Genomic DNA, 26536 nt, shown 5'->3' on the forward strand with positions numbered 1-26536 from the left:
TCACTGGGAATAAAGCATTTTGGGCCCATTTTACTGTTTGTCCATCTATCCTAATTTGCAGTTTAAAAGATTTACTTTGCGAGAATGCAGTGTCTGTGTGGGTGGGCAGGTTTGCATGTCTGTGCGTGTTCTTCTCTATTTCTATTTTCCTTGAAGAGGAAATGTTTTAGTTTGGCTTTTAATATTGTTTGGCTGTGTGTCTTTTGGACTGCTTAACAATGCCTCTATCTGTTGGACAAGTGATTTGAAGAACACACTGCTTATTGTCTCAGACAAGAACAGCAGGAATCAGTAGGAGGTACCTGTTTTCTTGGGCGGCTTATTGAACATTTTTAAACATGATTTACAAAAGACCAGTCTGCACCACATCTGAATCTCATCATCATCTTTTTTACCCAAAAGGGACAATTCTGGTAGCTAGAGGCATCCAGCAACGATCTCAATTTGTTATTATTCCTCTGTAATGTTCACTGAGGTTTAGCAATGTGTTGTGTTTACATACCAAATGGGGTTGGGTACCAGACGAAGACCCAGGTTGCTCAGATCTTTTGCTGCTGATCAGAAACGACAAGAAGAACGTAAATAGAAAACCCCAAAAGTCCCTGCAGGGAAGCCCCACTGGCCTTATCCCAACTTCCTAATGCAACAGAAATACCGTAGGTGGGGTGGAGGAAAGGAGAGTGGGAGTATGTGATTGGTGCTCCCAATCTCTGGTTACAAATCAGAATTGGACGGGCGAAAGCAGGTTGTAGTGGTGAGCTGCTGCCTCATTATCTCGCCTGGCAGGGGGCCTGTTTGTTGACTGCCGTACCGATAGGACAGTGCAGGGTGGTTTCCATTAGATAATGTGTTTGGATAGAACTTTGAACCTTCCTGGAAAGAGAACGTAATGTTTGTTTTCCAAATTTCCAGTTACACCAGAGAGAGAAATTAAAACCATGAAACCAAACCAAACACATGTCAGTTTAGTGTTGGGCTGCCGGATTATGGAACAAATGATTATTCCAATTATTTTGGTCAATCTTGAAATCACAATTATTTAACCTGATTACTCATTGACTTTTGGAAAGATGTTGCATTTATTTAACTTAAACAGTGAAACAAATCAACAGTGAAACCACCTTGAACAGTGTAATTTCCGATAAGGTCCAAAATCCAGCCAATGCATGGGAAATTACTCAAGTACATTTTATTGTGATCGTTAAAGAGCCAAAATTGAAATTGTGATTCAAAATTTGATTAATTGCACAGCCCTAGTTTAGTGTTTATCAAAAGCACAAAACCTCAATCGAAACACACCAACAGTCTCTTACTTGGGGAACAGTACTTGTACTTGTATTTGTACTTGGGGAACAGTGGTGCTTTGAGCTAAATGCTAATGACAGTATATCAGGGTTTTTCCTGGCTCAGAATGGGCCTTTGGGGGGCCTCGCTTGTCTGTTATTTCAGACAATTTGATAAACAAAAATGTATATTATCTGTAAGTAAATAAAACCTCAATTTACAAAACTGGTTAAATAATATTTTTTAATAAATCACCGGAGATAAAACTGAGATTAGCTCTCATATTTAAGTTTATGTTTTGCTTGTTCAACGATTGTTTGGTAAATTGCTATTAAACACATCTAGAGAGTATTTGAATTGCTATTTTTGTTCTCAATTCTTGTCATTTTGGTGCTGGTGATTTCCTTTGGGGCTTGCTAAAACCTCTTTGGGGGATGCCAAAATGTCCTCAATGCAGGAAAAACCCTGTATATACAACATGCTAACAATGACAATGTCTAGCAGGTATTATTTTTACCATGTTTACCATCTTAGTTTAGCGTGTTAGCATGCTAGCCAATATTAGTTTATTGTAAATCGGCCGAGAAGCAACAAGGAATTGCACTTCAGAAATGACAAACTGCTTTTAGAAATAGTGTGATCATTACAGTACATGTCTACCAGAGAGTACTGACAAGTTCTAACTGTAAAAAACCCCGCTCAGTGTGAATCATAGCCACAATAAAAAAAAAAACTAAGGGATGTGAATCAAGATTGTTTGTTTTTATGTGTTTCTTAAAAAAAAATATCAGGCCAATATATCATTAGCATATGCTTCAAATATCAAGCATTGATGGGGCTATGCAAAGTACAGCTGAGGCTGATGGGACAGTCATTGATTTTTTAATACTACTAATGTATGATGATGGTGCTAGAGGAAAAGTTAGTGGAAGTTCTAATGAATGTGAATAGCTGTTGAGACATTCCATTCAAAACCATAAATGTAACCCCTATAACAGAGCCAGAGGAAATGTGAGGGCAACCCAAAAGTCAGTAGGCTTCATCCTCTTGGGACCATGAATGTATGCCCAGAATTCCATGGCAGTGCATGTAGTGGTTGTTGAGAGATTTCAGTCTGGTCTAAAGTGGTGAATCAATTGACTGACAGACCAACGTTGCAATCCATAGAGCCACACCACTAGCTAAAACCCTGAAAACATTCATATTCAAGCTCATCACCTTAGTAGCATTTTCAATCTCAGGGCGCTTTCACACCTGCCTCGTTTAATTCGGTTGAATCACACTTGGGTTTATTTGGGCAGGTGAGAACGTGGCAATCACACTCGGGTCTGCACCAAAAGCGGACAAAAACATTCAGTGTAAGATCACGTAACAAGGTTATTGAATATTAACATGCACAATACAGAAAGACATTTTTAAACACTGTCACTCAGCCCTTGCCCTTCTACAAATCTTTTTTGACAGAGATCCCTCTCTTCTCAGAGGGGTTTGAAGTAACTGCAGCGCTAGAGGCGGCCATAACCGAGACCTGACCCAAAAACAGCAGGGATGAGACCTGAGAAAGCAATTTCCCAACAGCACACGGAGATAGTGATTTAACATTCGCAACAGAGGTTGGCAGAGCTCACTGGGCCTCATGCTACCACTTTTCAGGATGTGAACAGGCCAGCTTTTATGAATGATAATGACAGAAGAGAAGTGTGTCGACAGAGTCACAGTGACAATTAAAATGGGACCTCTGACTTTGTCCAGCATAATAGTCCTCTAAATCGTTGTATCCCAAAATGTTTACAGTCCTGTACCCCTTCAGCTACGTACCCCTACTTAACGCCACCCCACACTCTTATATTAGGGGTGGGGGAAAAAATGTATACTGCATAGTATCGTGATATTTTCCATGGCAATACTGTATTGATGCCAAGTATTGATCTTTTATTATATAAATAATTACATAGGAATTTAACTTTTTTGGTACTAGAATAATAAAATAGAATTTTCGGTCAACTAGATGGTGCAGTTGAGTTTTTTAGATAAAGCAGATTTTGAAGTTTGCCTTTGGGGACATAATTTAAAGGTTGGAAAATATGTAATAAATTTCAATGTAGCGCAGAATATTTCAATCTGTTTTAAAATTCAAAAATAATCTTATTGTAACATAAGTATCGTGATAATACGGTGACGTGGGGCCTCTTGTGATTCCCACCACTATCTTATATAAACTTTTGGGTTTTTCGCATACCCCTTAGGTATACACGTAGCCCAGGATGGGAACCAATGCTTTACATCCACTGATCAAACATGCTCCCCACAACAGGGCATGTTATTTAAAACACACTGTGATTAGCCTTAGTCTGTCGAGCTGTGCAATATAGTGCAAACAGTTGCTGTGTGCTGCAGCATTCTGTGAAATTCCCTCTGCTTTCACTTCACTTACTTACTGCCACCTGCCTGGATTTGCTCTAATGTATTAGAGGGATTTAGATGCTCCCTGATGGTTCCTTATTCTCAGTACAAGTACAAAAAAAACAACCTGTAGGAGGTGTCTACTCCAGAAATTTGTATTTAAAGTTATTTCATAAAAATTGGGCATATTCAACATTGTTGAATATGCCGATAATGATATTACCTGCGATAAATAAAGAGATATTAAAGTGCACTTAGTTCTGCCTTTCTGCTGCTTTCAGTATTCTACAACTTGCTTGTTGAATTTAAAACAAATGAAATGAAAATGAACTCTTTTATTAAACAAATGGGACATTGAATTGAATATAAAAGGCAACACTAAAAAAAAGAATGACCGTTTCTCTACATTTAAAAGTGCAGTTATCTACTCATATTTTCTTTCAACTAACGCAAAAAGAAACCCCGATGAAACAATACAAAAATGATATATTGTGCAGCCCTAATATTGTTAATTATTCCGTTTGAATGTTCAGTCGGGTCACACAGCTCATAATGCTTTGCCTTTTACAAATCCTTCACACAGTCTCCCTCCGCAACAGAGTATCTCTCAAAACAGTAACTTGTCAAACCAAGTCTTTTGGAAATTATACTGTCATGCAACTTAACCTTATCTCAAAGCGAGAGGTTAGAGTTTGATGCTGTGATCTAATTCCCCCCCACACACACACACACAAAAAAAAAACACAAATCCTTTTCACAGAGTACTAAAAGTTATCTTTCTATGCCACCTCAACAGATGGAGCCCAACCCGAGCTATTCATCTTCAGTGAGCTGTGCGCCCTGAAGGATGAGCCAGGGCCTTGCAAGGCCATTAAGGACCGATACTTCTTCAACGTCGACACGGGACACTGTGAGCTGTTTGAATACGGAGGCTGCGGGGGTAACGCCAATAATTTCGAGACCTTGGACGCATGTGAGGAAACGTGTCTCGTCTCAGGTGAGTCCGACCCTTTGGCTGACACAGGACTACATTTAAAAGCTCTTTTGCCTTTTAGTTTATTTCAATCACATAGACACACAACATCAAATACATAACATAAATGGTTAAAAAAAAAGTGTCACCTTCATTCATACAGTGTCATCTTAACTCGTTTATAATCAATACTGACGAAAAGGTGTGTGCATTTGCTTATTACACCTACCCTTTTTACATTGTTTTACTTAGGTCCCTCAGAATCTTATCAATCTTGTTAAATGTATTATTATTATTATTATTATTCATTTCTGTATGTTATATACATATTACACATTTAAACACATATTACATGCAGAAGATATTAAACAAAGCTAAATAAATAAAATAAACAAAACAAAGTGCATTGCCAGCCAATGACTGATGATATTTGGTGAACAAATCTCCACTTGAAGTTAACGGTAACAGTGAACACGGACCCCAACATCATTCATACAAAGGAATACAAAAGGAATATTTTTCATAATCACAGCACCCAGGACAAGGATGTATTATAGCTTTGCGTTGTTATGTTGTTGTTAGCAAATGATCACTTTTGTTTTCAAGGACTGTTGTTCCTCATTAGACTTTATTGCCACCTTGGGCATAAAATTCTATTACAAAGTAATTTTGTTGGTATGTGGATAAAATGGAGACTTGCCAGCACATTCATTCTGAAGAGTTTTCCTAGAGGCATCTGGTTAATGAAAAATATGGGCATATTTAAGAGAGGCAGCCAGTATTGTATTATTTATAGGTTACAGATATTAAATTCATTATAGATTAAAGTTGAATTAATTGATTACAACTAATAACAGTCTTCAAACTATTGGATTCCCCAATTCTCATGTCTCAGTCTGAAAATGTTTATACTGACCATCATAATGTCAAATCCCAAACTCCTGATATAACAAAACACCTCATAACAGATGCTGGATGTTGGGGTCTTGCTGGGCAATTTAGTCGTCCGGTCAAAGAGAATGACCTCGCGGTTAATTAAAAGGGATGTCGGATTGCAACACTTGGTCAGAGCAGTACTGTATGTGTGTGCTTGGGTGAAGAAACCAACCAAGGGTTCATCAACTGTGCCAGAGTAGAGAACTGCTGTCAGTGTTTATCAGAGCCGTGCCCTGAGGCCAGTGGTCAAAGGCTGAGGGTGAGTAGTCCCAAGACGTTACAGCTGAACTCAGAACAAACAAAAACTCACTGAGTATGATTGTGTGTTTCACTTTCTGTTTGTATTTTTCAAGTATATATATATATATATATATATATATATATATGTGTATGTTTCAAGTATATCATTCTACTTTTAAAGAATATAAAGGGGGCTCCACATGGATTACTCTATTGGCCATAAGAACGCAACATTTGTTTGTTTTTTCATGGAAGGTATGAAAAAGTCTGGCTTTTGTTAAAGTTTGTAACGTTTCTATAATGATGCAACTTTGTGTCCATCAACAGCCATTTGCCCAGTAGAATTTGACAATAATACGTTTACTCACTCACTGTAGATTAGCTATTTGCTAAGCCTCACCTAGCTTAGTTACTGTTGCTATGCATGTCAAGCTTTGAATTCTAGTGTGGCACATATGCAGTTTACAACAGGCGTCGAAGCAAATGGAACAAAGTGGCCAAAGAGTGGAATTACAACTCCTGGCCAGTCACGTGATGCCCTCTGGCCCAAAAAGACTTTTCCCCATAGACTTACATGGCCAAAAACAGGTCTGTAAATCAGTGGATACATTTCTTTTTTGGATCACAGCCCCCATGAAATGACGCGTTTCACTATCAGAATTTGATTCATTCGGTCTGATAACATTTGGAAAGTCTGCAAGAGCCGCACGATTAAATCATTTAATCCCCATTCAATGCTCAGTGCCAAACCGGAATTAGGCAGCTCGGCCAGGGTTAAGGCCGTTACACACCGGGGACGTGACGAATAAGCGACACGAAAATGCTAAATAATCAGCTGCGAATATATCGCATCAAAACTATTCACACCACCACAAATTTGCGATAGTTTTCAATAAAAGTTTCGGATATTGGCGCCAGCTCAGTGTCGGAGGGACAGTTTGAGTTCGGTCTGGGGATGCTGCTGAAAAGAGAGAGTAAGTGAAGGAAGATGCAGTGTGAGCGGACGAGAGAGAGAGAGAGAGCAGTTAACGTTTAGCGGTGAACATATCAAGTGATTAAGGTTCAATTGCTTTGAACAAAAAAACGCTTAATTCTCAAAATGTAAAAGCACTGTAGAAACCAACGTTCTGACGTCTAAAACCTAAGGGGACAGGAATCTGTAGTGTCCACATCAACATGCAGCCACCTTACACAAACAGGTGGTAATCCCTTTATTACTGCCAATATAATGTTTTATCATGCAGTTAGACTAGATAGAAGTTTATTGGAAAATAATCATCAACCATAAACAAAGCAATACGTGTCACTCAGGGAACATGGAGGGTCGCATATGTTCCACAACTGTAGTATGTGTGCATGTTTGTCAGTATCTGAGTCTGTTTGTGCTGCCTGGATGTAGGAAAGGGTGTGCATTCGATTAAGACTTGCTGTAAAATATCCTGATTTGGGATTTGTTTTTATAGTTCAATTAGAGTGAAAAGACAAAAGTAGCTAAAAGTCTTTTCCCCCTCTAAATTCTGGATGGATGAGGGGAGGAGCTATGGCGGCGTTCCCAGGTGTTGATTTCAAAATGACGTACATGTACATACTCTCACACCCCCCTAAAACATCCGGGGTGATCTGCCTGCCAGACATAATTTGGGTTGCATAAATCAGTTACAATTAAAGCAACAATGGGAGAACTTTTCCCGCTTCGGTCCCCCTACAGGTCAGAAGAGGAATTGTCCATTACATTACATTGTCCAGTTCATTCAAACTACAGATCCGCTACCCAATCTGGCAAACTTGCATAATGTAATGTAATGGACAATTCTGCTTCCAACCTGTAGGGGGACCGTAGCGGGAAAAGTTCTCTAGTGTTGCTTTAAGGGTGGTGATATGTGTGTAGTGTCTTCATTTGTTACATCAAACAGTGTCATAAAACGCTGATGTGAGTTACTCAGACAACTGCCTTTTCTGCAGCAGCTATTTTGCACCAACTGATTGAGTGAAAGATCAATTGATTGTAAAGGAGGCATATATATGAACATACAAACACAAGACACTTTCCTTTTTTGTCAAATGGAAAGCATAACCCAACCATCATCATTGCTATAGTGCTACTCTTCACCTTCATGCAGAACACAACTGAATGCCTCAATTAAGTTCAAGCATGTTATGTGGCCGCTGGCAAGTTTTCTCCTTGTGTGCACGGCTCAGGTTAATGGATACGCACACAAAAAAGAGAAGTCCTGGATTACACACCACATTAACATTTTATGTTTTATAACTGTAAATGTAAGAGCACCTTAGGATGACGGACAGTAGAGGGTACACATGTTGTTTGTGTCCTTTGCTGAATCGGACCTAATCAATTGTTGGTAAGAGCATGGTGATACCTGCTAAGTGCAGTCTTCGCAATCGGTGATACGTTGTATCACTCATCGTGCTGCACTTAGCTTTTGTGAGATGTCAGTAATATATCATAGCACTGCTGCTCTTGAAAAGCAATCCAAGCAGCAACAATTAGATCTTTCACCCCTGGGAGTTGAATCTATCAACAGCAAGACAAGTTGTTCTGTGCTGGTTTGGTTCAAAAGCACTTCAGGTTGAGTGGAACGGTGCTGTTATATGTGTGTGATGACACAACAGAAAACCTAGAGAAAGGCAGAAGAACAACTTTCTTGCTCAGATAACCGCTGTGACCGAAAAGTAATGCACTGTAATTCATAATTATTCCACATATTTTTCACCATGTGCACCACATTGACTGCTACTGTATAAGACTGCTCTAGTCCATGTTTCCCGGGGAAAACACAAGACTTTCACCCAGGAAACGGGTGTTCGTGACCCAGGAGTAATACTTAAGGGGGCCTTAACCCAAACCACGATCTTTTTTCTAATCTTAACTAGTCGTTTTGGCACCTAAACTTAACTGTCATCACCCCATGACGCTTACTTTTTGTCGACCAAACTCAACTGCAGCGGCCTCTGAAACAACCGGCACCTCACGGTGACCGGTACGCGGCTGACAGTAACCTTTTCTCGGCTAAATTTAACTGTAAAGACCGCTAAAGTTGACCAGTTGTCACGTGACACCCCAGCGGTCGTCTAATTTCGTAGGATATCATAATGAATTGGTGTGCATACGTTTTCATACGATATCATGCGAACCCGTTAACAAGAATGCGTTGAATCTGTCATGCAGCAAGAAAACGACACACCTTTAATAAATAAGCGTGTCTGTTCAATGTGAAATATGCCCTCGCATGAAAGCAATGACTCATTGATCAAAGTATTTAGATGGTGTGTTATTCTGTGGTGTGACTAAGTGCTTTCTCCCACTGGCAAGGAATAACCTTCACTTTCTTATTGCATGCCACGGGATGCATAATGCAGTCAGACAAGAGGATCAGGCATGAATGTGCATCCTGCAGGCATCGCCATATGCAATAGGTGCCCCATTTTATGTCCCGTCGACAGTCTCCACACAAACAACTCTACACTGTAAAGACAAAACCTGGAGGTGTGGAACTTCAGGCTCCAGCTGATCCAAAGGTGACATCAAATAAAACAGCTTGGACAGAGATATGACAGTGACTGTCGGATCTTAAAGCTGGTGAGTGTACAGTCTTACTCAAGAGTAAGAAACCTGCTGCTTTTTGATCATAAAGAAAACGACACTGCATTAAACAGAGCTATAAAACTTGTTTTAAAAGCATTTGTTCCATGGCATTTAAAGGGCAGTTTTTACAACAGTTTTTATTAGTTCTCGGTTGAACAAAAAAAGCAGGTAATGTTTGCTGCACGGGACAACACCTAGCAATGTTGGGCTTTATCTAAATTGAACACACTTCCACGTGCGTATCCATTTTTACTGTGCTCAGTGGTGACTTTAGCTCAGTGGCCAAAGTCAACACTGGAAAGAAATAAACTGTCTAAATTCCTTACTATGTACTAATTCTAGGCAGGTTTTGGCTACTGTTGTACTGTAGTGAGTTCACACTGAAAAAGTGTCTGTCCTTGTTTTGTTTGTATCACACAAACACACACGCACACACACATGAGCAAGCGGAATAAGCTTCACGCATTCCTGTTCCCAACGATTGGCGGTAATTAGGGGTGCACGATATATATCGACTCAATATCGTTTTTGCAATATCACGTTGTGCAAAATTAATATAAAAAATGTCCCGTAAAGTAGGCAACATTCCGTTTATCTTGAAAAGAGATGCGCTGGTGGCCGTGTGTTGTGATCAATTTAGAGCCTGCATATGTCATTGGCCAGTAGCCCTGTCACACGTGCCCACTTGAACAGCGTGAGTGAAGAGGGAGATAGAGACAGCGAAAGAAGCTAGAAGCGAAAGGACAGAACGAGTGAGTGCGAACTGCGAAGCGAGTGTGGGGTATGGGGCGATGGGTGCATAGTAATAACCCCCAAAAAATCTTTATTGAATTAGGTTGTACTGTGTGTTTAAATAAAGCCTTGTGTTGTACGAAAACACCTGCTGTTTCGATATTCTATTCTGTATGTTTTTAAGGATATCGAAATGAATATCGATATCGCATTATTCATGCTGACAAAAACAGGCTGCAATGACAAAAACAGGCTGCAATACATAACTAAAGTGTGTGGCAAAATTTCCTCACAACTCTCTGACTTAAAATCGCTATATGAGACAAAGACCCTGAAGAAGGCCCAGTCAGTCCTGGCTGATATCAGCCCCCCCCCCTGAACAGCTACTTCATGTTGTTGCCGTCTGGCCGCAGATTCTGTCTGCCTAAATGCAGGACAAACAGACACAAAAACTCTTTTGTTCCTGCTGCTATAGGCTTTGTTAATAATTCAATGAGACGTGGACTTCTGTGTAGTGTGTATCTATTTGTGTCCTCTATTGATAGTGTCTGTTGTTTGTATGGCTTATGTGTTGTTTATGTTGCATTCTATTGCTGCACAACGAATTGCCCCTCGGGGATAATAAAGACTCCTTGACCAATATCTATCTAATATATATATAATATAACATTTTGTCAATATCGTGCAAACCGAAAGGTAATACGCAAGGAGCGCCGCAAAAGACGAAGAGAAGAAGACGACCGCGAGCAAGTAAACATACAGTACATGTACAAAGCAGGTTTTAAAATACACATTTGTTTTATGAAGAAGGACTTTTGTTAGACCTCAAGGATACACACAATATGTTTTGGTAAGAAACACTGAATGTAAACATTTAAAACAACAGTTTTGTTTATTTACAAGTAAACTACACCAGGCACCTTTTTTAAGTATGCTTGAAACAGCTAGTATATGCATAAAACAAATTGCTTGATTTTGGAATTTGCACTGAATTGACATTACTGTCCCACAATGCAATGCACAAGGAAATCAGAATTTAAACAGATTGTGGATGGTGGTGAGAACAAGCTCCTGGGAATGGTGCTGGGGCAAAATGCAGAAGCGTGAGGCGTTTTTAAAAAAAATCGTATGCGCCCGGTGAGATACTTTCATAGGAATGAATGGGGTGCCTTCTCTATGCGCAGTATATCCACTTCTCCTTAATACATCCATGGTGGTACAGCTACAGGAAGATCTCAGAAAACAAAGCAAAAAAGAAGAAACTAACTGTTAAATCTTGAGAAAGACATATTTCTTTCTTATTGTAAAGTTTAAATGACAATGTCTCTCCAAAGTCGCATATTATCATTGCCTGTTAGCGTAATGTGTCATAGTTTATTGGATACTTACTGCAAAAACAGTACACTACAAATATTAGTATGTTAACACACACAATCAGTATGCAGTTTATGGACACAGCTGTATTTTTTATAAACAACAGACATGACTGATATCGCTGCAAACAAATGAAGCCATTAGTGAGAGTATTAGTTAGCCTTGAGCTCCACTGCAGTCAAATGAATGTCACACTGATCTTCTCTGGCTTATTAAGTCTTTGACAATTAATTTAAGATAAAACCTCATTTACAACAGTCTTTTAATTTCCGATGATTGTGACAGATTTTATGATGTTGAATGTATCTTAATACGTAAATGCATGCATTGGGTTCTTACCTCTGTGATTCACTAACATGAAGAAGAAGGACTTTCTCTAAGAAGGGCTTTATTTAACACCCGCCGACATTTGAAAATGTCATCGCACTTGTAACTTACAGAAAGCAGATCTCAAGGGACAATGTATTTTTGCGCAGCAGGGCTGCAGGATGGGTGTCATCATCCAATCAGGGACCTTTTAACTCCACACACAGCACACATTACAAGAAGTGCTAGTTGACACACTCTTAATTGAATGATTCGGTAAACTGTTCCAATATTCCTCACACGTCATTACACAGCCACGGACAGCTTAACAAGACTGTTCTCGTATAGGTCGCAAACCAATGTGAGGAACATTCTGTCTGGGAAACTTTTTTTCTTCTATCTCTGGAAAAGGCTTTTGCTCTCCAGCCCTGATGTTTTTTTTTTTTTTTTACTGAAACCCCAACGAGTCATAAACATTGTGTCCCAAAATATCTCTTTTGGTCTGCTTTCCCCCCACAGTTCTGCTTGAAGAGGTCAGAGACACAAACAACTGTGTTTCTCTGTGACAGTTGCACTTTTTTGTGTCCTTAGCTCAGGGCTTATGCTCAGTCTGTGAGCACAGACATTGTTAAAAAAATAAAAAATAAATAAAAATAAAAAGTAAGTAAAAGGGAAAGGACACCGTGTTGTTTTAGGTGGCAGAACTTTGCAGATTGTGGCTGGATTGGGAAAATGTGAGCCTACTTTTGTAACTTCAACTTCGGTTTATTTATTTATGTAAAAAAAAATAGAAAAGAAATGAGATAACAAACTCATATTTCTCTCCTCAGAGCTCAGCCTGTAAACATGGATCTTTAACCCTCTGTCACATTTGTGCTCTAATTTACAGTGGCCGGGAAGTGCAAAGGAACATTACAAAGAATGAAACACTTTTACAAAGCTCGAGACAAATGTACATTTTGGAAAACATTTTTACCTACCATAAAACACAATTACATGGGCAAAACACTTTTACCAAGGACAAAACAAATTAACATTTTAGAAAACAAATTAACAAGACGCAAAACACTTTTACCAGTTCCGAAACAAATTTACAAATGTCAGATTCTTCAGGGAAAGGGAACGTACCACATACCGGAAGTGATGAGGTGTTGTTGGTGAGTGCGGTCAATTCGTGTTGTCGTTGTGGAGTATATGGCGTGAATGACGTTTATGGTGACCGAACATGGACTGCGTCCGAGGGATGTTTTGCCCTTTTTGTGGCAAACGCATGAACAGCTTAACGCGGTTTTGCTTTACGTGTGGTCGGTGTTTGGAGTTTTTAAAGGACGCGGACCTGACGGAAACATTGGAAAAACAGGGGACGTCTCGACAGCCACGGCCGGATAGAAGCTACAGCGGGGCAGCTGAGTCCGTCTGCGGCTGCAGCCTGGAGCTCACTGCCCGTTCCTTGGAGCCAAAACCGACACCACGCAGCTGGAGGCTCAGGCCGTATTGCTGGGCCCGCTGGAGGGAAGGGAACCCCGGGAGAACCAGCACCAGGACTGAGCGGAGCGGACTGTCACAGCCTGCTGAAGTTTAAATCACAGGTTTCCTAAAGGGAGTCTGGCGGGACTCGGACTGTGGACGACGAAACATGACTTCAAGTCTCGTTAAATAAATAAATAAATACACACAGAAATAAATGAATCAATAGTGGAGGAGTGAGCCTGGACATTTCAGTCTGTTTAAACTTCACTTTGAAGCAGAAACTCTTAGTTCAGAAGGGTGAAGTTTCCGTTTGTACTCATATCTGTGAACTGATTATAATAAATATTCTTTGTATTAACACAATTAGTCCCTTTGTCTTTTTGTTTAAAAAAAAACTAGAACATTGCATGAGATTTTGACGATTTATAGTGATTTTATTTCCGTTAGACCTTTGCCTACGTTGACGCTGATGCATTAAAGAGGAGTGCCTCCCCTGTTCCAAGATGGCGGCTCTATTAACGCATTCGTTCCAATGAACTGCCGTAGTCAAGGCGACATCTGTATATATCTATGCTCTACAACGACAACACCTCATCACTTCCGGTATGTGGTACATTCCCTTTCCGTGAAGAATCTGACATTTGTAAATTTGTTTCGGGACTGGTAAAAGTGTTTTGCGTCTTGTTAATTTGTTTTCTAAAATGTTAATTTGTTTTGTCCTTGGTAAAAGTGTTGATGTAATTGTGTTTTATGGTAGGTAAAAATGTTTTCCAAAATGTACATTTGTCTTGAGCTTTGTAAAAGTGTTTTATTCTTTGTAATGTTGCCTTGCACTTCCCGGCCACCGTACTAATCCCACCAGATGTATGTATATATACTGTATCACTTTACAATTTGCAAACAACATCATCATAACAAAGCATTTAGAAATGTAATAGTTCTTTTTATGGAGATATGGATAGGCTGATATTGCTGCTGAGATCAGTGTCTTTCTATGCCCGGGGTCTTTTTTTAAGCCAAGGACCCCTTAGCTAAAAGAGAGATGGAATATATGTATTACATATATTGTATAAAATGAAGTTGCATATAAAACTGGGCCTACAATAATGGGTAGGGCGACCTAAAGCCTTTATACATACCTTTTGTATGGTGCATACAATACTAAGCTATTAAAATAATAATTAGTGATATATATATACATCATGTTTTTAAGGTTAAACATACATGTAGCACAGTGAATCCTTAAGCTTAGTATGTGTGGATGGCTATTTTACCTACAGGCCAGTAAGATAAAATAAGATAAAACTTTATTGACTGTTCACACAGAACATTTTCTTGTATCGACTGCTCCGACAGTCAACAGGTAACATTAAAAAACACACAAACATAAAAGCAAGCATGTATGTTGTTCACCCAACAACATCTGACACATCTTCAGACACACACACACACACACACACACACGGTAAGCCTGTCATTAATGTGCACATTTAAAAACAAATCACAAATAGGCTGATTTATCTTTCCTCATAATATGTTGGACTCATGTTTATGTATATTTTCATACACTGTATATTAACTTTTGAAAAAAAAAAAAAAAAAAGATTAAACATTAACTTGGGGCCCCCCCTGCAGTAACTCTGAGGACCCCCTAAGGGTCCTGGACCCCCTATTGAAGATCTCTGTTCTATGGGATTGCATTATATCTGTCTCCACCCAGTGGCAGCTGTTATTTTTCACGCCTGAGTTCATTTATTAAAATTTCTATTCCATTAGTGACCAGTCATGGTTTTTTTCCTGCAGGAGGCCTGGCCAAAATGGTGTCAGCATTTTTAGAGGCAGAAACAATAAAAAACCTTTCAAAATATGTTGAGATATATTGAAGAAAACTGAAGGAAGAAAATAGGCAGGGGGGGGAATTGAGCCAGTGAGAGATAAGGGAGGAATGGGGTGAGACAAAGTATGGTCTAGACATGTTCAGTGTGCAATATATTCATTGTACATTGTCCTAAAATCTTATCTTTCTAGGTTTGACACAAACATGAAAGCAATGTAAAAACATACATTGTTTCATACACAAAGCAGGCTCTCCCCCTCACAATCATCTGAGCCTCTTAAATGTTGAAAACTGTTTGGCTGAACTATTGAGGTTCTCCCTGGAGAGCAGCCAAAACTCTCTGCAACAATGGGCCGTGCGATTCACACCCAGCGCATAAAAGAAAGAAGAGCTGACCGATAATTCTCCTCAAAACAAAAATCACCTCTTCCACCTTCACAGAACAGCGTTGATAGGGAATTGTGTTTCTGAATTATTCATTACCGCATTGCTCTAGAGAAAGTGCTAGAGTACCCTTTGACACATCTCGTTGGCCATGCTTTTAAGTCAAAGTCACCTCCTAAAATGTATTTAGATGTCACAATGATGGCCTTCTAATCATGGTCACCCTTCAGTAGAGTGTGGTTTTTCAAATACCAGATAACAGATCAACCAGATAGTGAGTGTGTAGCTGGTGTAAGGCGTCCTCTGGCAGCTGTTGGGACACGTTGTGTTTAGTCAGAAGTCTCAGCAGAGTTCTAATTTAGCCTCTAACAAGGCTAATACATTTTGTTTGTTAACCAGTAAATTACAATCAGCACATTTTATGTCTTCGTTCTTTGTAAACCCACGATGGCTGCATGTCTTATAGAAGCTGGTGGATAAAAAGTTACAGCTTAACGCTGAAGTTGGACATTTTTGTAAATATGCTTCTCTGTGGAGTACCAGCTTGGAGACCTATCGTCACAGCGCTGAAGAGGAAGGTCTGGCGTGTGCGTCTGGTGTGATGTAGTCTCGCATTGCAAAATAATTGTTTTTATTGATTCCATTGTTTTCGTGATCGTTAGGAGCGTAATTCGAAGTTCGATTAATTGCACAGCCCTACTCAGGAGCCAAGAACGCGCAGTGTCGAGTGTGAAGTTGTTTAGATGAGCGGTTCTCCAGAAAGCTGCAAGTAGCAATACGGTCAAGCATTCGGCCCGTTCCCAACAGGCATGTTTTCAACGGGGCAGCACTAGTTACTGTAAACATAGTCTCGCATTGCCAGACCTTCCTCTACAACGCTGCAGAGGAGGGTCTGGCTAGTCCTCACAGCATTCCAGGATGGGAGAAACATGTGCTCTGGTTTATTGGCATTTCTTTAAACTACTATATTACTATGCCTACACTGCTATGCCCTGCTATGCTCTGCAGTGCCCTGCTACGCCCTGCAGTGCCCTGCTATGCCCTGCAGTGCCCTGCTACGCCCTGCAGTGCACTGCTATGCCCTGCAGTGCCCTGCTACGCCCTGCTATGCCCTAATAATAGTTACATTTTCTTTATTGTGACTATAACTGCCACTGTTCATCATAACCCCAACTGGCACCGTCACCACTCGAGCTTTCTCCCTAAAAGGGAGTTTTTCCTCGCCACTGTCAAACTAAACAAACTTACTGGAATTGTTGGGTCTTTGTAAATTATAGAGCGTGGTCTAGACCTATTCTATCTGTACAAATGTCTTGAGATAACTTATGATTTCATACTATAAATAAAATTTAATTTAATTGAAAATAAACCAATCACAATCGTCTTGGGCGGTGTTAAGCGCCGGACGGAGCCACGGTGCCGCTGCAAAATAGCCGTGGGAAGGAACTTGTTTTGGTGGAACATGTGTACGTTCAAAGGTTGTTTTAGTCGTGCAACAGAAAACTCAGATTGGACAGATAGTCTAGAACGCCAACACAAAGAAAGCGGAAGGTAACGGGACATCCGGCCGAAAAGAGTGACATCTGGCGGAATTTCCGGCGGCACCGGAACAACCCCGGAAGTGGAACGTCGTGGATATAGACTATGTGTGTAACATACAACCCATTATTGTACACTTTCCGTGGTGGGATACACACACTCTACTCTGCTGTCACGACTTGTCAGGTTGCAGGTTTCAAAGTGAGCCAGTCCACTGAAAGTGATGCATTTCACACCATGGTTGTGATTGTGTCACAGACTCAAATCAAGCATGAGGCTGTCACTAGCTTGTATATTTTTTTTTAGGTTTGGTGATGGCTTATTCAGATAAACAGCAGGGTCCCTGCACGACAACCCCGCTGTCGAGTTCTCCACGCTGCAGAAGGCGAGGGCATTCAAAGTTACAGATTTCAGATTAAACAGAGTCTGAATCCAGTTTGTATGACAGATTTGAAGTACAAATAATCTCTCACTTTTACATTTCCCTTCCAAATACCTACAGCTTGGATTGTCATATGATAACAATTGCCATCAAGTAAACACAGACGAACAGGAAACAAGAATGTAGTACTGTACTACAACATACTATACATCAACCTTAAACAATACAAGATGCAGAATTGAGATCAGAGCTGCCCTGATGCCAATACTCCAATAAGACATACACTTTGTATCAAATTAGACCAAACTAGAAAGAATGTAGCCTTAACTAGACAGTAAATTAGCAGTTATAACCTTATTAGACACCATGCACCTAAATGATGCTGTATTTAGTTCATTATAGGATATAATAAGCTTGACTTTGTATCAAATTAAAACAAAACTAGAAAAACGTGATCTTTTTTAGACAGAAAACAAAGACAGTTATACCCTAATTACATGGAGGCTGATAACGTTAGACAGCATTAGACACCATACAGCTAAATTAAGCTGTAATTAGAAACTGTATATATTGCCATATTAAACCCAAAATACACCATACTTAGTCACTGTTACACCAAATTACACTCTAATTAGTAGCCAAATATTGGGCATAGCCTTTTATTGTCATTTGTTGCTTATTTATGTATATACTGTGTATATATAGAGAAAACTACCGTTACAGTAATGTCAAACCACGTCGAGTCACCTCTGGTCGCTCCTTCACACAGTCCCTCATAGCCTGGTTCCAGTGGTGGTGAATAGCCTTATTAATAGGATAATATATATATACTTAATACATGCTTCATCAATGCTATACTCCCACGACACCTAAAGGGTAACGGTAAAGGGTGTTGTCAGACACTTAGAATATTAATCTGAGCCTGTCAGTGGCAAAAGGAGCACTTTTGTGAAGGTAAATACAAGCTGGACAATCACCCTATTAACTTACATTGTAGCTTGTTTTGCCGCTGCCGACTGCAGCGATCTCGCTTAATACTGGACTAATTTTAAAGATTGTTGTTCCCATCAGTCACTTAGACACAAAAACATAGGAAAATAAGGTCCAGGTTGAAAAAAATGGTAGTTACCCTTTAAGAACATTTAATGCATGTCACTATCCGACCACAGTAACATGAAAGCTGCCGGCACGTTGCATCTTTATTTCCCAGTTACATCCTTATTTATATGTAATTAGTGACATATTAGACCAGAACAGTACCATAATCTGAAGTGAGATCCATCGTTATTTTACCCTGTTTGATCTTATTATCTTAGACTTTATTAGCAGGTGATTTGTTACAAATTACAACAAAACGCTACTGTAATCTAAAGGAAAATCCATCCCATTACTTTTAACTAGTTATTTCTACCATTTATTTATTCATTACTATTAGATAACTATTTTAACCATTTAACCAACCACCAACATCATTACTTTTAGCTAATCATTTGAACTGTTTAGTCATTTTTCTTAACTAGTTATTTATAGTTATACATTTGAAGTTCTTCATTACATTTAGCTTATCTTCTGTTCTCGCTTGTTGACTAGTTTTCAAACGCTCTTACATAACTGCAACATGTAGTGTTCTGGTGTTACGGTTGACTTATTATTTAGATATATATTCTTTTAATCAAATTATAATTTCTATTTTTTTCAAATGAGGTACGCTACTGTACAATTTTTTGCACGTACCCCCTGGCAACAGCAGATGTCCCCCTGGCTGGGAATTGCTGATACAGTATATGCTGAGTGCTAAGAAGTGAAACGTGGGGAGTGAGAGCTGAGGTAAAGAGATATGACATTAAAAAAAAAAAGCAGAGAAGGAAGACTTGACAGAGGTGGTGATGTGGTTCACTCGGGAACATAAGGAAGTTCTTGCTGGAAGTGTTGACTTTTGAGCTTTCAGAGGAAGGTTGGGAGTGAATCTGAAACCTGACTGGAGTGGAAATGTCACTGTAACCCGGGGGAGACAGGTAGGGGGCGAGCTGTGACCGAGTGGCCAGTGATTGCAAAGTCTGTCATGGCCTGCGGTTCATTTATTGGACCTATGTCCTGTACACACACTTTGAGTACCTATATAATACCCTCACTATGTGCTTATTTAGGTGTTTTCTTGCATGGCTTTTTCTTTTCAAGATTACATTGGACTACGTTGAACTCTTTTTCTCTCTTTTGAATGTATCAGTCACTGCTCAAGGCCTTGCATCATACATATATATATATATATATATGATATATATATATATATATATATATATATATATATATATATAAGCAAAAAGCTTGTCAATGGCTGACCCTGAAAACTCAATCGAGGCAGTGTGTGTAGTAATTCTCGTTCCTATTTGACTTTCTAAACAAAGTCGATTTCGGAGACATTGGAGCTTATGTTCAGAACAAAAACGACAGAAACTGAAATGTAATGTTGATCAATGCAAGCTAGTGAAGATGACTCACACATGTGCAATGTGAGATGTTGACGGGCACTTCTGTCGGACTTTCTTTTTTTGGTCAGACAAACCATGAAAGACTAATAACTGTGTAACAAAACTGTGCACTGGGAGAAAAGAGAAACAAAGACATTTCACACACACTTACTATTTATTTATTAAGCAACAGAAGTCTGTGCCCCGACAGCCGGCTAGAAATAGGCAGTGCAGTAACAGAATCTTGATTCATATTTGATCACAGGTGCCTATAGTTTGACAGTTTGATCGCAGCGATTGACATGGCGTTTGAGACTCCTCGGCTCTGATTCTCCTGTGGGCGGGTTGGAATCTTGTAAATGCCATTAGGGGCACTATGAGGAGGCAGACAAACATGATTTTTTTTCACAGATTATCCATCTCATTTTCTACTGTCCGGATATAGGTACAGATTTAGCAAATATGACAAGAACTTAAGAACGTTTATAAAAGTAACCTACTGAACCTTTTAATGGAGTCTTTTCTTAGGGTGTTGTCACATATATTCCTTTTTAAATGAACCAAAACCAGTCATCTTAAAGTGGACCGACAAAGAAAAGGGACTCAATTCTTTTTGCATTGCCAGTTTACTTGAAAAAGGACTCAGTTCTCTCTTTGGTCCACTTCAGCTCTGATGGAGACTCAGGGCTATGATAGATTGGCAAAAGGCAAAACCAACCTGAAACGTGTTGTGTTCACACTGCACAGGTGGAAAGAACCTCGATGCAGACTTCAAGCGAACTGTACTTAGACCACCTACCAAGGGGATCTGATTCCAATTGGGGGTGGGTTGTAATATTTAGCCTCAACCCCTCTGGCCCCCCTAACTTTGGCAAATATTTCATATTTATTTAACACCACCTTTATCCTCAAAGAGGGGATATTATTCATTTGCAGTGATAAATAACATGTAGGTTAACACTGACTGAGTATTCTTGTGTGTATTGTTATATGTGTATTGTTATTCTTTTGTAGAACCAAACCTATGGAGGGTTGGTGGTATGTAACACTTGTGCTTAATATATTTGGTACCCCTAAAATCGCATGTGGCCCCAGCCTGGCCCCTCCATTTGAAATGGTCTAGAATCACAACTGAGTGCAAACAATGCTGACTAAGAGGTTAATGTGAAAACGTTTTCTAACAGTTGTTCTCTCCTTCTCTCTTCCCTAGATGACAAGAACCCGTGTCACTTAGGCGAGGCTCCTGGCCCCTGCCGAGGGCTGTTGACGCGCTACTTCTTTGACAGCGACAGTCAGCAGTGCAAGCATTTCTTCTACGGCGGCTGCTTTGGCAATGCCAACAATTTCAGGAGCATGGCGGCATGCCAGGCCAAATGTCAGAACCCAGGTAGGCCAGGTTGAACTATTGTCCTTTTACAGTGACGACTGGCAGACACCCAAGAAATCCAGACAGACGCGAATTCTATTCAAGACCACTAATAATGTCTGAATGGGTCTTGTGTTCAGCAGCAGTGAAGACGCCAAAGATATCGTCATTTGATGGAAAATAAATTATTTTAAGGCCTTATACTTTGAGAGCAAACACATCTATACCTCAGACTAACAAGTCAGCTGTACATGAACCGACATTTGTTCGCTTTTTAAATTTGCACAAATGGAAATCATTACTTCTCCTGCCTTCACTTCAAAGGCATATGCAAGATGTGATCTGTACATACTTCTGGGTTCGTGGACAGCCAGATCACAGCTGCTGCACAACAAATGCAAACACGTTTCAGAGCGGTGACATAATCAAAGCAGTTTCACCTCAGAAAATTAACTTTTTGATGAATTTTAGCTGACCATGAAATCACATTCCACCTTGATTTTGCATTTAAATCGTTTTAAAGTGACCGGAGCACACTCAATTATGGCAGACTTAGGCACGACTTACAAGTCATTTAGATATTGGAATTGTCAAAGCAAATAACGAAAAAGTCCCTCCACTGTGACCAATTCTGCAGGCAGCCCATGTTGTACTGAAAATCAATGGGAAAATCCTTTTTTTTTTTTAAATTTCAGATAGATGACTCTGTCTGGTTTCATTAGATTATATAGTTTGCAGACCAACACCCATTCTAGTCTGATACTAAAGAAATTAAACTTACTTTAATTATGATTGATCGTTGGGATTTAATTAAATTTGTTCTAAATATAGGTATGCATTCCTTGGATTTATGTTCTGTGGATAGCAGTGGAGACACACAGACCCAGCTCCAGACACAAATTCACGGACGGGCATGCCATTATTTTTGGGGGGGCACAAATTAAATAAATCTCATTATGTAAGGGACTGTCTGTTATTTATTTAATGGGCCACCGGAGGAGTTTTGGGACCTTTAGGATAAAAAGACTTGACCCTCCCCTCGCCAGTAATAATTTTTCTATGACCCTCCAAAATGATTTGAAAAAGAAGCATGACCCTCCCCTTATGTGCTAGCTTGCGCTTAGCAAAGATATACAAATGCCATTTGATTTTTTTACAGCCATGACATACATGAGTTAACCTCTCCGTTCTCATCTTATATCACACTCCTCTGTTATGGTGTGGTGGCCATTTCAGTAGATTTACTCACTAACATTATTGTGAAAACACAATAAGCATGGAAACTAAATGCACACTTCCTGCATTACTGCATTACTTCAAATACTAAGTTACTCCTCTAGTAAACTAGTATTCACTTGAAATAAAACATTGAGACCATTCAGCAAAGGACACTGGGAAATAATCAATTCAACACTGGTTGCTATGGACTCGTCACTAGGCTTCCTCAGTCATTGTATATTTTAGCACATAGGTAAAGGTGCCGAAGCTGAACATTATATTCCAAAACACATATGTTTATTTTTAAAGCAGATTTTAAATTGCATTGTAACAATTTAACAATTCTCCCTTATGAAATCCAATCGCAGCACGGCTGTCTTGGAACACAATAGACAGACGCTTAAATTCAACTAAAATGTAACGGTGAACAATCAGTGTTGGACCTCCAGTCTGTTGAGATGCCTCTCCAAACGCACCATAAAACCTTAAGACACGTTGAGAAAAAAGATCCGTATTTTGCCGTAATCCAATGACACGGAAAAAAAGTAATCCACAGCGATCAGGAGATCCACAAACAGAGTCACGGTGTATCCAGCAAGGCCTGTACGAGCGTCACATTCACCAGCCAGCTCCAACCAGGTGAACGAGGCCTCTCCACTTCGCCGTTTAAATAATAATATAATATAATAATGTAATTTTTTTTTTTCGCATCAGTTTTGACAAACCAATCAAATCAATTTACAATTATTTTAATACAATTAAGAACAAACCCCCTTTTTTTTTATTCATGATTTATGTATATTCAAAACGATATATTTGTATTTAGTATAGTAGCCTATGGATACAAAATGTTGTACAAAACAAAAGGTGGGATTGGTGACTGGCTCCTCAGTTTAAAAAAAAAAAATCAAAAGGAAAAAAGGCTCATCCATCCAGGGCAGGCACAGCTGACTCTGGGGGCGGGCCCGGCCCCCTAAAGCCCGCCCATAACGCCGGGACTGGAGACACACCAGTCTCAGATCTGTGTTTTTTTTTGTCAATATAGCAAAATCCACTAAGGCACCAGACGTCAACACACAGTCTGCTAGAAAATCCGGTGTTGTGCAGCCAACCATGTTAACTGGTAAGTTGTACACCACACTCTACTTCAAGTATAACAAAGTTTGTTGTTCTTGTCTAAAAACAAAAAGTAACTGTTAAGGCATCATTCTAATAACTCAAATCAGCCCCAATCAATGGGATAAATGTGTGCTCAAGTTAATCCCTCAAACACACAGTAAAATATGTCTTCAGTTTTGCAGTCATGTCTAACTCAGGTTTGTTTTTTGTTTTTTGCTTATGCGAAGAATGCGCAGTCCAATTACTTTTTGCAGGAATGGTTCAACATTTTGGGACATACGATCTTTTTTTTTTTAGAGCTAGATGAGAAGTTTTGCACCACTATTAGACATGAGGGTCATATCTTTCTTTTCATCGCACTCTGGGAAAAGAAAGCAATGTTGAAATTTCTTTTTTAACTATTCCCTAAAATGACTGATCCCCTGCCATATGTTTGTTTCTCAGGGGAGTTGACTGTAAAAGAACCTCAGGTGCAAGTGAGTGGCACTAATGGAGACCCAAAAGGTAAGAAAGTATGGATGTTAATGTAATGTCAAAGGAACCACACACATGGTTGGTGCATGCGTAGCTAGCTAGCTTACAGCTGACGAAATGTACTACCGGACTACAACACACCTTAAGAAGTAATTTCTTCAGTCTGAATAACAACATCAGAGATCAGATTTCTTTGTTGCTGATTACAGTTTTTGATCCAGTAACCTAACTAACCAGAAAAGAAGAAAAATAATGGTTTCCCTTTCAAGATGAGAAAAACAGATTTTGTCTCATCATATAAATGCAGACAGCAAGGCATAAAGGCAGAAGGAGTACATGCAGTGTTAATTCATTAAATAAATCTCAGAGCAGACATTTGGGATAGATTAACTGTTGTAAGGCATAATTAAATCCATCACCCTGTCTTCATAGTGGTAAGCAGTCCACGGCTGACTTCTGAGTTATGCTTAAACCCCAAAGAAGAAAAAAAACTTTCATTAAGTTCATTTATTAAACCAGTGCATGCTGATGGCCAATCACTTTACTGTGATAAAATAAAATTAAAAGTCAAGATGCAGTGATGCGTAGATGGTAGACATTTTGGAAAATTGCTTCAGTTGTGCAAGGCAAAGGGCAGAAACCGAGTGCATCATTGACTACATTTACATGCACTTACTATTCTGAGTTTTGCCCTTATCTGGAAAAAAAACTGTATACTGAATAAGCTGTTTACATGGCTAATGAAAATTAATATTGCACTAATATTCCTGTTTACATGCTAGGATAGAATAGGATTTTTTTTTTTTTTAAGTTTTCCACCCCCCTTTGTTGGACCGTGTGAACACAGCGTCCCTCTTTCATTCCTTCAACCAGCTTCTTGAAAAGGTCGGCATTGCGATGTTTGCGCATATCCAAAAACCTGTTGATATCCAAGTCTTTGATAATGTTTAGAAGTAGCTGTGTTTCTCCTTCCGAACAGAATTGTGGGCTTTTCTTTTTAGGCATGCGTCTCTACTACGCAGCCTTGCAAACTGTTGGGTGGTTGGTTTGTTTACAATAACCACAGCAATGCACAGAGCTGACAGTAAGACGTAAACAGGCAAGAGGCCATAAAGTGTTGCAAACTGCAAAAAAATATCCTGATTGAGACTACCCATGCATCAATCGTCGTCCACTAATCCGGGGTCGGGTCGCGGGGGCAGCAGCTCCAGCAGGGGACCCCAAACTTCCCTTTCCCAAGCCACATTAACCAGCTCCGACTGGGGGATCCCTCAGGCCAGGGTGGAGATATAATCCCTCCACCTAGTCCTGGGTCTTCCCCGAGGCCTCCTCCCAGCTGGATGTGCCTGAAAAACCTACCTAGGGAGGTGCCCAGGGGGAATCCTTACCAGATGCCCAACCCACCTCACCTGATTAAGATGCACATTCCAAATGTGCTGTATACATGTACATAGAATTCCTCTAAAACCTGACACAACCCACTTAATCAGAAAATGCTAAATTCAGAAAAAGGCCGTATTCAAAATATCCAACCGGAATATGCTGTTTACATGACCTGTATCAAAGTCGGAATATTGTCATATTCTGAATAATAGTGCAATATTAGTGTGCATGTAAAACATACTCAGTGTCTTTGTCACATGTTCCTACTTTTCCTAAATGTTCTGTGTATTAGGAGAGAGGAAGCATATATAACAGTTGTCGTGTTCTCAGGCTCTGTTGTGCCACAGCAGGAGAGCACAGGGACGTCCTGGCCTGCTTCCCTCAACTCCTTCAAAGAGTTATAATTCCAAGAATCCAATTTCACTCTTGTCAGAAAATATTGAGAGGGAAAGTGTCAGGATGAGTTAGCCTCAAAAGCACCGTCTCCTTTTCAATCTATTTTCTTTATTTCTGCGATGCAATCTCCAGCATGTAAGCACAAAGATATCGCTCAGAAACAATGCTGGCATCAAAGTAACACTCTTTCAAGTAGCAGTGCATTATTCAGATATTGCATTAAATAGATTATAGAGGATCATAAATGGTAATGGTTCATGTCAGTTATAAATAGCAGGTGACTTTTGTTTTTCTCTACTGAATTTAAATAGGGGCATTTGAATTTCAAAGTCACGAAAGCTGGGAGAGGAGTATAGAAGGCACACATCTTGAGTATGGTGTCATTCTACCAAGCATGTATTGCTATGTTGAAGCCAAAGACTGACATCTTGTGGTTATACAATGATGTACACTTTTAGTGTCAGTGGGAGAAGCTGTAATGTCGACCCCTGTGTCCAAAGAGGAAATAAACTATTCCCAAACTAAGCAGCTCTTGGTAAGTTAAGTATTATTTAGGAGTCAATGATGAGGACTTGAGGATAAATCCACCGTAACTTTACTTCCACCTTAGGCCACATTACATACATGCAGGTACGACTACGCTACTCA

At 39.6% G+C, this 26536-nt stretch overlaps 1 protein-coding gene across 1 annotated transcript in view; it reads left to right on the forward strand.

Moving 5' to 3' along the window:
* Positions 1 to 26536, forward strand: part of tfpia (tissue factor pathway inhibitor a) — a 68314-nt gene that overhangs the window by 33301 nt on the left and 8477 nt on the right. The window contains exons 2-5 of the mRNA XM_078263187.1: positions 4484 to 4684; positions 21143 to 21319; positions 23562 to 23639; positions 24080 to 24139. Of these exons, the coding sequence (XP_078119313.1) occupies positions 4484 to 4684; positions 21143 to 21319; positions 23562 to 23639; positions 24080 to 24139 (516 nt within the window). The remainder of the gene's footprint in view (positions 1 to 4483; positions 4685 to 21142; positions 21320 to 23561; positions 23640 to 24079; positions 24140 to 26536) is intronic.

The sequence above is a fragment of the Sander vitreus genome, chromosome 11, assembly GCF_031162955.1.
Source record: "Sander vitreus isolate 19-12246 chromosome 11, sanVit1, whole genome shotgun sequence".
Taxonomy (NCBI): domain Eukaryota; kingdom Metazoa; phylum Chordata; class Actinopteri; order Perciformes; family Percidae; genus Sander; species Sander vitreus.